This window comes from Peromyscus leucopus, chromosome 1 (assembly GCF_004664715.2).
Source record: "Peromyscus leucopus breed LL Stock chromosome 1, UCI_PerLeu_2.1, whole genome shotgun sequence".
In the NCBI taxonomy this organism is placed as follows: domain Eukaryota; kingdom Metazoa; phylum Chordata; class Mammalia; order Rodentia; family Cricetidae; genus Peromyscus; species Peromyscus leucopus.
In genome coordinates this window covers 20470736-20483695 of record NC_051063.1, presented here as the reverse complement: position 1 = coordinate 20483695, position 12960 = coordinate 20470736, and the positions used below count along the sequence as shown (strand labels likewise).

Genomic DNA, 12960 nt, shown 5'->3' with positions numbered 1-12960 from the left:
TCTACTTGGAAAATTAACCTCAGTAGAGTTTTTAGTGGTGCAGTACTAAGCCCCTCCCCTCTCCTTTGTCTCTTGGTTCGTTTATGCTCAAGAAGAAGCAAACCCTTTGGGTCCCATCGCAGAATTTCTTCAGTTCCAAAGGCCCACCCCAATTCAGATGGCAGGGCAGGTGGGGACTACCCCGGATGGCACTAGAGACCCCGCATGGAGCACTCTCCCAGGAAGTTGCTGTCTGAGAGGAAGGTCAGATGGAGAGCCTCCTTCCATGAGAGAGACAGAGGTCAGGTGTAGTGGGTATCTGTTCCACCTATATGACCTTGAAGTACCAGGCCCTAGGGCGTGGCCTCGGGGCTAGCTAAAGAGTCAGGCCTGAAGACTGCTACCTGCTGGATATTCTTGCTCATTTACCTCTAGGTTCCTAGCACGGGGCATCTACATCCTTGGCATTTCCCAAGTGACAGGAGTGTCTTTACTATGCGACTTCTGGGGAACTTTGGTTAGGGTTGGTCACAGAAGATCAACAACGTGACTAGAGTGCTGGAACCTTGGCTTATATGTTAGTGGGCTTCTCTGTGCTGGGACACATATCAGAAGGTTTAAAGGAAGAAAGGCTTACTCTGGCTCCCAGTGTCAAAGATTTCAGATCATGGTTACTTGGCTGTTGCTTCTGGGCCAGTGGTCTGGTGAAAGGGTGTGGTGCAACACAGTTGCTTGCCTCATGGCAACCAGGAAGCAGAGGGCCATACAGAAAGATGCTGAGGACAAGGCATACCTTGTTGACCATCTTTCCTCTGGTTAGACCTTAGGTACCACCAGCTCCCAATAATGCCGTTTTATGAACCCATCAGTGGATTAACACACTGGTGAAATAAAAGACCTCGTGTTACAATGGCCTCTCAATGGATGGCTCCACCAGCTGGGGACTAGGTCTTCAATACACAGGCTTTTGGAATGACATATCACACTCAAACCATAACATTGAGCCTGATCTCCAGAGACGCCAAAGAGCTTGGAGACTGAAGTCAGTCATTGGCCAATGGTTTCATCAATCACATCCACTTAATGAAGCTCTACTATACACTGTGATGGCTATTCTTGGCTGTCAACTTGATTGTATCTGGAATGAATTAGAATCCAGAAATGGAGGGCACACTTGTGATCCAGATCTTGAGGCAAGAAGACAACATGCCTTTCATCCAGACCTTGAGGCTGAAAGGCACACATTTAATCTGGGCCACACCTTCTGCTAAAAGCCTATGTAGGGACAATGGAAGAAGGAAAGGTTCCTTCTTCGCCTGCTTGCCCTCATCTTGTCAGCACATCCATTTCTTCACTGGCATTGGAGCCTACTTCTTTAGGATTCCAGCACATACAGAATACCAGCTAAGACAGAGCAGCTACTAGATTCTTGGACTTTCCATTCACAACTAGCCATTGCTGGACTGTAGCCTGTAAGTCAGTCCAATCAACCTATATATATTGAGAGAGAGAGAGAGAGAGAGAGAGAGAGAGAGAGAGAGAGAGAGAGAGAGAGAGAGAGAGAGATTCATACCATAATACCATAAGTTCTACGACTCTAGAGAACCCCAATTAATGAACACACCCTGACCACTGAAGGTCCGTGGACTTCCTGTTTGAAGTACCCACTGATGTGGTGGGAGACGGAGGCACCTTAAATATACATGTAAAGGTGAGGAAAATCTGCCTGTCTTCACTTGGTTCATATACATCATCATTAAACTAGAGCTGCAGGAATATTTTACCAAGTTTTGCAAGCCACTCTAGTAAACAAAGAATCTGAAGAGCTCATGGAAGCCTCTAAGCCAATCAGGAGAAGGCATGGGACCCTTGGGCCTCCCAAAGTGTGGCTGGTACCTGAAGTTACAGGCAATCTTATTGGGGATTGTACCCCTGGATCTTGTAGAGTCCAAGGCAGCACTGAACTGCTGTTGGGGCTGACATGAAATATTGTCCCTTCAGAGTCAAAACTTGAGGTAGGGTCTGCAGAGATGGCTTAGTGGCTAAGAGTGCTTGCTGTATAATCATGAGAACCAGAGTTCATATGCTGGTACCTGTGTCACAAACTGGTCATCCCTATGATGTAATTCTAGTTCCCTGGGATCTGATACCCTTTTCTAGCCTGCATATGTACATATGGATACACATTCACACACACATACACACACACACACACACACACACACACACACACATATGTGCACATACACTCATATAAACACACGTAAGTAGATGAAATAAGTCTTCAGAAGACAACAAAATCCCACAAGGTGTTGCAGGTGGAAAGGCATGCTCAGAGTTATGTTCCCCAGGAAGCTAATGGGACTTGACCTTCAGCTTCTTCTAGGACAATCTCTCACTATGTCTTTCATATGGTCATACACTAATACAAAAGTCTGTAAATGTCAGACATTCCATACCATTTGTTTTTAAAAAGCTCCTGGGCCTACCCAATCATTAGAGCCTAAAAATTGAAGGCTTCACAACTTCCGGGGTTAACAGTAGCCACCAAGGTCATTCTTAAACAGCAGCTTCCACCTTTACCTAGACACCATCTTTGGAAGGATGATGTGATGGATGACCCCAGGTTGGCCCACTGGGTAAGGGGACATTATATGGACCACTACCAAAGATGACATTAATCCGAGACTGAGAAACTGCCTACCACTGACAGCATTTTTTTTTTTTTTTTTTTTTTTTTTTTTTTTTTTTTTGGTTTTTTCGAGACAGGGTTTCTCTGTGTAGCTTTGCGCCTTTCCTGGGACTCACTTGGTAGCCCAGGCTGACCTCGAACTCACAGAGATCCGCCTGCCTCTGCCTCCCGAGTGCTGGGATTAAAGGCGTGCGCCACCACCGCCCGGCTCCACTGACAGCATTTATGTTTCAATGGAAATGGATTTTAAATCTACTTAAAATACTTTATTTAAAAAAAAAAACAAAAACAAGCTGTGTTTGAAATTGTGATCCTCCTCATTTAAAAGATTATGAATCAAGAAAAAAAAATTTTTAAGTCTTCCAACTAAACCAACTCTCTCCAAGATTCTGTGGGAATTTTTGGCATATTCCAAATTACAGAATACAACCTGTTTGTGACGAAACTGTACGTGTCAGGAAAGCAGTAATACCGTTTACATTTATCCGAGTATGCTGAGGTGGAGACTGCTAGGTGTTCATCAAAGCTTTGCTGTGGCCTCCTGGGCTCACGGCCGCAAATGTCCCTCTGTTCTGTAGACAGCTGGGGTGGCCACACGAAGGAGGCCCACACATCGGGATGTAAGTGGAAGTGTGTGGGGCAGGTGAGGCACAAGCACCGATTCCTACAGCCCTGCAGCATGCCGTTTCCCTGTCTTCCTGCTCATGTGGACAGGGGCTGCCCAAGCGAGCAGGGGCTCCAAACACCTGGCTACCTGAAGAACGTCATGGAGAACAAGGGCCCCCACCCAGGAACCATCAGCACGGATGTTTTATGCCTGAGAAACGACCCCAACTTATGTTTTGGGATAGGTTTCCAGATTGGTGTATTTAGGTTGCTATAGTAGGGGCTAGAACCCGGATCTACACTCTACCCTACAGACTGTTTCACTGTGGTAACCAGTAGCACTTAATAGCTGCACATGGAAGTCCTAAATTCTAACAAGGTACCGCTCCAGATCTGGCTTACCAACCAGACAGGAAGTCGGACAACGACTGAGGATGCTGGGAAACTGGGATGGTGCTGTGATGGAGGGCAAAGGGATGTGCAATTAGTGTTGATCTTCTGAAACAACCAATGAACTGAGCCTTGAAGGATAAAGATCAAAAGAGCAGGGCTGGGAAGTTCAGGCCAGACTAAACCTGAGTCCTCTAACATTTTGCCCACGAAGCTGTGATGTAAAGACAGAAAACACATTGTTCTGTTCTTTCCAGGGCAGAAAATCAAGGTCAGGGAGGAACCATAGGGAAAGAGAATTCTGTCCAAAAAGAGGAAGAACCAGTCATCAAGGCTGACCTTGAACTTCAGGGGGTTCTGAAGACAACAAGACAGTGTGCTGCCTTTGAGAGCCAGCCAGCCTCTTGGCATGGGCACTAGAGTGTGGGCCGGGCACGGGATGGTTGCAGCTCCATTCATCCGTCTTCTGACTCTGGGATTCTATGCACCTTCCAGGCCTTAGCCGAGCTGGCCTTCTACAGTGTTGCCAGGAAAAAGAATGATTTCAGCCTTGTTGGAGCATATCTTACTCTGTAATGCCTGCCAGTCTCCCTCTCAAGGCTGCATTGGCTGTGAGGACTCAGCATGGCAATCACCAGCAATACAGAACATCTCTCCACACCCAGGCCCCTAAGAAACCCCTCCATTTCATTTGATAACAGCAAAGGCTTGCTAGCCTTGTATTAAACAGGATTGCTCCGGGGTCAATAACAACATCAAATGACAGTTAAGTATCCATTTTTTCACAAGGGTTTGGGTCAAGGGGTCAGGTGTCTTTACTTAACAGCAAGCAGACCATACAGAATATGAAATACAGTTTTCAAAAGGACTGCCGAAAAGGTACATTCCACTAAAGCCGTACTAAGAACAGCTTCAGTCCTCTTGGATGATGACTGGACACACTGTGAGGTACCTTAGGGATAAAGGTCATAAATATCAGTTTCCACTGAGGAATTAGTTCTTTAGGACGGACTAGTTTTCTGTTTTGAAATGTGCCTGTGGTGGATAAAACAGGAGTCCGCTGCATACACTAAGAACGCCCTCCAAGCACCACTGGGAAGTCAGTAACTTTCACTTTCCTAAGACTATAGTTCATTTCCACAATCGCTCACTAAGTTGCTTTACATGTGGGGTACTAAGGGATAGAGTAAATGATGAGGCGCTATCCTAATATGAAGGCTTCCCAAGATTAATGCTGCCATTCTTCTTAAGAGTAACTCACTATGATTATAAAACAAAAGATAAGTTCGGTTATAATCTTGACCAATAAACAGGGCTATCTTGCCTATCACATCTGGGGATTACTCATATCAAAAAGAATTGATTTTAAAACGTGGGCCTAGACTATGATTCTTTCATCTCCTGTAATAACATTCCAGGTGACTAATATATTGCTTAAATAAAGAGAAAGGAAATCCAATTTTCCCAAGCTCAGAAATGAATATTAAACAAAACCTTACATTGTAAGGTGAGTCTTAATTATACAACTTCAACCTTAACATCCAAACAAAAGGAATTCATAGAGCTGTATTCTGAGGATACCCTAATCCTTGACTGGGTCCATACACAAGTTACATTTTACATGCAATTGTTAAACCATAAACATGAGTGATGCCTTCTTAGTTCATGTTGTAGAATCCCACAGACACCATCTTTTCGAAACTCAGGTCACATCCCTGTCATAACACAACACCACCAGATAATCGTCCCTCAAGTGGTACCACGACCATCTGCCTCAGATAGCTAATCTCAAAACCCTTCCCAGTTCCTCTCTCCCCTCTTAGGACCCAGGCCTTGAAATCCTTGGCTCACAAACCATGGGAATTATATCCCCTCTGAGAAAATGGATGGTGCCCAACTCTGGCTTCTGTTCAGTTTGGTTTTTACCCAAATGTGCATACTATTTCCAGTGCTTGCTTGCTGGCCCTGTCTGGAAAGCATGTCCCAGGCTGTTCTGCCTGTTAGGTACTAAGTCTGCTCAAAAGAATGGAAAGGACAGCTAAACCTCTGAATGAAAGAATTCCACTGGCCATGACATTGCCACACACGGCTGCCATGACCATGGTGATATTTCTGGAGTCTCAAAAGAACATTGTGCGATTTTAGTCCCCAATCAAAATGAGAAATTACCACTTTCTGAAGAGAAAAAAATCTTCACAAACATTTTTCCCCCAACCATCATTGATTCTGGTCCAGGTATCATTGGTGTTTAACACAGATAAGTCAAGCCAGGCCGATATTGCACATGCAAACACATCAGGTAGCCACTGAATTATCACCCGCACTCTCTGGTCTTCACCTTCTTCATCAAAACCAAATAGTACAAAGGACCTTCCATATCTAAATATGCAGTAACCATGAAATCACAGAGCTAGAAAACAATGTCACCCCTGAACTCTCTGTGCAGGCCATGCAGAAATAAATCCACGATTAAAGACCATGAAATAAGGGGAACAATTAAAAAGATCTCTAAGGCCTCCTCATCCATTTTGAGAAAGTGAGGCATGGCCAGACAATTGACCGTAAAACATTAATGCGTCTCACAGCCCTAGTAATCCTTACTTCATAAGGCCAGTTCTCCTCTAGCAAAAGAAAAAAAAAAAAACAACCAAAAACCTCCACTCTATTTTTTCCCCAAGCATCGCCTGGAAACACAGAGTGACCATGACCTTCAATGTTCAGGAGCCCGGGCCCTGTCACCAGCAACTCTACCACAGCAAAGAATTCCAGCCAAGTCACAGAGAACAACACTCCAGCCACCGAGTGAGTTGAAAAAGCCACACCTACCCGGAGCCACTGCTTCTCGGTGAGGGCGTCGCTGTAGTCCACATCCCGGCGCTGGCGAGAACCTCTACCAAATATCTTCTCCTCCTCTTCTTCACAGGTGAGCCTCTCCACTTCAGCGTCATCCTTAATAATCCAGGAAGGCAGCTCATCTTCCTCCATCAGGCGAGGCTTACGCTTTGGATTTCTGGCATCCTCCCTCCTCCGGTCCATGTCCATGCGCTGGGGACAGGGATAACAGTGTCACCAGAGGGAAGAGGACTCTGTGGGACAGAACTTAATCTTCAGAAGTTGTCTTCCACTGCAGACGTATCCTTTTCTGTCCCTTTTATCCTAGCTGGCTTGCTCTAGCTCATCCTTAAAGCACAGTGTCGACATGAACTGGAGCAAGCCAACTAGGATAAACTAGTTGATTTCAACGTGTTGAATCTCCTTCTACCTTTATACCCACCATTTGAATTTATTTTTACATTAAAGAAAATACCCTCTTCTGAAGTGGGCAGCCATTCCAGCTTTGATCTGAAAGTTCCAACCCCCATTGAGGCTTCAGTAACTATCACACCTACAAGGCGGAGCCAAGGGAGGGCCCTGAAGACCCGAGATCAGGATGCGCTGTGCGCTCTCTTCCTGCTTGGACCAAGGATGCTAGAGGTAGACCAAGGAGAGTTCTCCAGAGAACACCGCCGGACATCCCTGCGTCTTTCCCAAAACTCGCCACCTACCTATCCCTTCATTTGTAAGTTACGCCATTAAATAAATCTCCCTTTTAACTATGTGGAGTGGCCTTAATAATTTCACCAATACTCTTCTTAGCCTATCTTCTTATCCTATGTGTGTGTAAAACTCCACCTTAAGTAACAGTGAGAAAATTCAAAGGAGAATGCATTTTAAAAAAATGTGAGCCCTGGGCCCATAGGATGCCTCAGTGAGTGAAGGTGCTTGCTGCCAAGCCTGAAGACTCGAGATCCGTCTCTGAGACCTACATGATATGACAGAAGGAAAGAATTCATTCATTCAGCAAGTTGTCCTTTGACTTCCACACATGTGCTGGGGCATGCACATGCTACATGCAAGATAAACATATGGGGAAACAAATGTATAATTTATTGCTTCCCCAAAACAAGTATATATATATATGTCTACTAAGGATATTAATCTTGAGTAAGAAGATTTGTGATTTTAATCAAACAGGGAAAAACATTTAGGGGGAGGGTATCAGTGACCGAGGTACTTCCCAATGTTACATGTCGAGGGGACATGGATGTTTACACTGGTCAGCTGTCACCAATACATCAACTTCGCAGTACATACACAGTGGGGGGTAGGAAAGGAACATACTCCTCAATTCTTTGCTTTTTAAAAGTTCAGCTCTTAGGAAAATACAACAGACATCACCTCAAAGTCAGCCTCTTCTCAACTGGCCAAGATACATGTGAAACGGCTTCCCTTGGTGGCCTTCAGAAGCTTGTGCCTTCACCTCTCACTTTCTCCTTAGAAATCCCGTCTCACCCTAAGTAAATGACTTTTTTTTTTCCTTAAAAGCTGAAACTGATAGAATGTGAAGGAAATATTTGCTACTTGAACCCAAATGTGACTTAAAAATTAAGGGTCAAAGCTCCTTAAACTATGCTTTAACATTTCTGGAAATCATTCTGTCTGCAGGACAGGATAAGCTTGGGGCACCGGGGTATCCCATTGGTGGATAAATGTGGCTGCTCTGCTCTCTCTTGCTATACTTAGCTTGCGATGCTAGACTTAATCCAGCCATCTAATGCCTGGCTCAGAAACAGATGGAAGCTTGGCAACGGGCGACGGGAGGCTTTCTTTAAGGCAGGACCCAGCCAGAGGTTGCATGAGGCAACCTCCTAAGAGCTATCAGATAACCAGCAAGAACGAAATCTCCCCATGACCTACCCTGTAACAAAATGCTGCCACTTCAAGTTCTAGCTAGATAATTCCAGATTCCTAGACCAGAGGTTGTGAAATGACCACAGTAGGTTGACAAATGGAGAGTCTTATTTTTTATATTAATAAAAATAATCCATATACAGGATTTTTTAAAAGAAAGGTAGATTCAATTAAATATAAGCTGCAAGTCCAAACGATTGTGTCTCTCTCTAGAGATTCTACTCCCACAATGCCTCTGTAACATCTTAAGTCAGTATTGGATAAAAAGACTAACTTTTGATTGAATTACTGTATGGATATATTTACCTTAAGGCCTTATTAGAAACCTTAACGTTTACATTATTTTTTAGCCTTTGTGGCAAATATGGCCTCTAAAAGCCTATTGTTCATATATACTCAAGATACATATCTGAAGCATGTTGCTATGCTTTCAAATAAAATTTTTAGGTAAAACTCACAGGTTATCAGTATAAACGGTGAGTTATTTGATATCTTGGTTTTAGAAGAAAGCAATACCACTGTTTAAAAGAAAGAGCATTCTTTAAAAGACACTATTTGATTACAGTATCTATACATTAAAATAAGTCTCTATGAATGTGATGCATAGAAATAATTCTTAATAATAAATAAAGACTTTAGGGATATGAGCTCCAGAGACTTGGCTATTTCACATTCCTTTCTTCTTTCTCAAGAGTTAAACTCTTTCATCAGAGTAGCTGGCATGGAGTCAAATTCTATTTCCTGCCCCCTGGTGGAGGTGCTAATGAACAGCGAAGTGGTCAAAGGTAGCCAGAGAGTTAAGTTTTGAAAATTAAACCAAACAAAAACCTGTATAGCTCCCCTCCCCCAAAGAGATGCTAACACTTGAGACACAGGCATGAGTGCTCACAAAGTTAAGGCAAACCTACAAAAGAACATTTGTCCCTTAGGCAGTCTGGCCTGTTACAAGCCTGTTCTTCCCAGGACACATAATCATTTCATAGGAAGACCCGGCCTTGGGCACACGCCATTTTTGTCTGAGGTTTTCAATTTCTATAGAAGTCCAGCTTCAAAGAAGGAACGAGGGGCAGTGTTTCTCCCTGATCTCAGGGTCACCAGGGACTGCCTATCCCCGAGCCAAATCTACTTTGGGAGTATCTGAGGCCACAACAGTGTTGACTCACTGCCAGGGAAGCCTCTCACCTCAGGGTTCCCCAGTCACCTACATCCTAGTAAGCGATTCCTCAGAGATCGATGTTTATTTCTCATGTGTCTCCCTATTTAAAAATTTAACCTATGATTGTGGAGAGTGACAGGAGACCCCCATGCTACTGCCCAGTCTCTCTAAAGTGGCTTCACCTGGATAGGGAAGACATACATTTCCTACACCAGCAGTTATTGCCACGGCTGCCTGCATTTTTTCTGAGAGTTAATGGTCTTTTATTGTGAGTCATTATGTGTGGGCACAATCTGTGTTCTCTAGACAAAAGCCATCCAAACAAATAAATAAACTCCCCACAAAAACAACACAAGCATCCGCTCAGCCTTAGCTCTATTCTCACGCCCTCCTAAGCTTTTTTTTTTTTTTTTTAAAAGAGGTAGAGCTTGCAAACTCATTGGGTCATAGTTGGCTTAATTCTGTTTTCTTTGGCCTACAATGTTATAGAACAATATTAGTGAAAGTCCTGAATTTAGTTGCACACTTTAACGCTGATATTTTGTCTAACGGTGTGGATTCCTAGCTTCTCTTCAAAACTTGTAAAAACTTTGGGCTAAATGGGTTTCACATCTCCACCTTATAGCCCCAGCACCAGGAATAGAACCTTTAATACCCCCCTCCTCTCTGTGTGTCTTGCTCAGGCAGAGTGCATTATCCAAGAGCCCAGGGCTTTCCAACTGGTGCCTCTGATCAGGGTCCTTCACTGTTCCTGCACCACAGCTATGGAGCAGCTATGGTACACACGTATTCCTTCTCTCCACAATCAGGCTAGAGGCCCGAGATGAAGAGCAAGGTGACTGAAAGTATTATTGGAGGGAACCTTATACTTCACCATCTGGATCTGTCCTGCCATCCGGACAAAGCCTGAAACTGCAAATATCACCACCCATTCAATAATCTCTTATGTAACAGTTATGAGCCCAGGACTGTTCTGGTCATTTAAGAGTGAGTGTAAGAGCCTGAAGAAGGTGGTACCCCTCATTCTGCAGCTGTTGAGCAGCCTCCCTCACAAATGGGGCTTGTTCCCCAACCACTGCGGCATGTGGTACACCTCACAAGTAAGTCAAACTGAGGTTTTAAGAAACTTATAGATGCTATATATCCTGGAACTTCAAGGTTAAAGCCATGGACAACAAATTCTAAAATACCAAGGTTCTTTAACAAGAAGCAGGTTTTGCTCTGTGAACCAAGGCCGTATCTTCCTGTGCACACACCTCAAAGGCTGTATGTATCTTCCCTGCAACAGTTTTAAGGGCCGTTGCTGTTCACCTGCTCCTATTAGGAAGAAGCTGGTTTGGGCACAGCTGCAAGCTGAATGCTCTGAGAACGGGCTGTTGTCCAGTCTGATGCTTGGCTGGATCAGAAGTGGATCCCTGTGAACTGTGGACCATATAGCCTGTCCAGAGGGTGCGGCTGTGACTCAGCTCTGGCCAACTGCTTCCATACAGAGCTCTGGGCCTAACACTGCCCCATCTCATTTTCCAAAGGAAGCCAGAAATCAGGATTTTTTTCATGCTGGCAACAAATGCAAAATTTTAAGAACTGCTATGTGGGCCAATCACAATATGTCTGCAGGCTAAAACCAGCCAGTTTGCAGACTCTGAATAAAAAAAAAAAAAAAAAAAAAAAAAAAAAAAAAAAAAACCCACACGCACAGGCTTCAGCACCAAGGTTCTACCCAGTATGCAGGCTGCAGGCATCCTGGAGACCAGAAAAGGGGGGCAGGAGGAAGGTAGTGGTTACCCATGATTCCTGCGACATTACCATAAAAAGATCAAACTCTTCTTCCCGGCGAGCAATCATTTGGTTCAGGGTCTCGTCATCGGGTACTTCATCTTCTTCCTGGGTTAAAAACAGAATGATTGAACAGGCTTTAAGGACAGAGACTGGAGAGAGAGAGAGAGAGAGAGAGAGAGAGAGAGAGAGAGAGAGAGAGGTATTCTGTCCTGTTTCTCCAGACAGAAAGGGAAGGGAAGGGCCCCTCAGTTTAGTACCTGCCATTCGTATTTTGTGAGCTTTTCAAACCGTCTTTCCAGCAGGAAATCTGTCTAGGGCAGGAAATCTGCTCTCTAAGAAACACCAGCTCTCCTGGGTGTGGATCTTTTCTGTAACTTTTAAAGCCAGCTACTTAATGTCTCCCCGCCTCCATGACCTCATCAGCAACATAGGCGTGACATGTACTTCACAGGAGGATGCCAGCCTTAGCTACAGAAACCCACAGGAAATGACTGCTTACTGCTAATTCTACTAATTCCACTGATGATACTGCAAACACGAATGTTTTTATTTTCAAAGATTTACCCGAAACAATGAGTTTCTGTCACTAAGCAGGAGGACAAGCCATATATATCATACATAGGTACTGAATATGGAACCTTTAATATACGTTGAATCAATGGTTTCCAGCAGACAGTATTGTTGCTGGTGGTTCAAACTACACTTAGGACACAATTAAAAACTATCAATATAAAAATACCCCCAAACTCTACCCAATTAAAACAATCTAATGAAAATTTTTTAAAAAGTTTACATAAGACCTAAAAGTTCCTAAATTTTATATTCAGTTAAACAAAGGCACATTATCTGCTAATTTCTCAGAAATCAGCAGTTCTCAAGGTTTTAGGGACTAAACCGTATGCTGTGGCTTCCACGATCTTAAAAAAATACCAGCAGCCTAAGAGAGATGATGTCAGCTCCCAAGATACCTTGCATGCTGCAGGGACTTAGTCTTAGAAATGAATGCAACTCAATATAGTATATGACCCAAGATAATAATTACTACTGAAAACCCTTCCAGTTTAATTCACTCCCATGTTTTGATTAAAGTCAATCTGTCTAAATATTACATTTCACATGACAAGGAGGTAGACTTGCTGGAGACGGGGCTCAGCTCTTACAAGATTGTGTACCTGGCTACGGCACTAGTGAACAGAGGTCTCCATTGCCTTCACTGTGATACAACCACCTGCATCTTTCCACCCATACAAGGAGGTCAGAGGTGTCCCCAGGCAAGATGCAGATTCTCCTAGAAACTGCCAGGACATCCATTCACAGAGACCTGAGTCCCCAGAGCACAAATTGTCTAGGAAGTTTACAAGAATTCTTGCTGTGTTCTTTGTACCCTCACACTTCATGCCAGCTGTGATCAAGGCACCCTGCACTGCCCTGGACTTCTGGGACAGAAGCCATTCACTGCAGTCTGCAAAGGTCCCCCATTGACTTCAAATCAGGGCATAGACCACCAGAGCCTGGGAACAGCTGCCTGACACAGTCAGAGTCGGGAAGGGACGTGGAGTCCCGACAAGCTGCTGACAGTGAGGAACAGTTGGCATGGAACTCCCCTGTAGGCCCTACATGGTGGTCT

At 44.2% G+C, this 12960-nt stretch overlaps 1 protein-coding gene across 9 annotated transcripts in view; it reads right to left on the bottom strand.

The window, feature by feature from the left end:
• Nucleotides 1-12960, bottom strand: part of Smarca2 (SWI/SNF related, matrix associated, actin dependent regulator of chromatin, subfamily a, member 2) — a 171474-nt gene that overhangs the window by 50433 nt on the left and 108081 nt on the right. For all 9 annotated transcript variants that reach the window (XR_005091453.1, XM_037205442.1, XM_037205454.1 and 6 more), the window contains 2 exons: nt 11361-11438; nt 6494-6712 (listed from right to left, as the gene is read on the bottom strand). Coding sequence is in view for 8 of the 9 variants with exons in the window: in XM_037205442.1 (XP_037061337.1) it covers nt 6494-6712; nt 11361-11438 (297 nt within the window). In the remaining variant the exon portion in view is untranslated. The remainder of the gene's footprint in view (nt 1-6493; nt 6713-11360; nt 11439-12960) is intronic.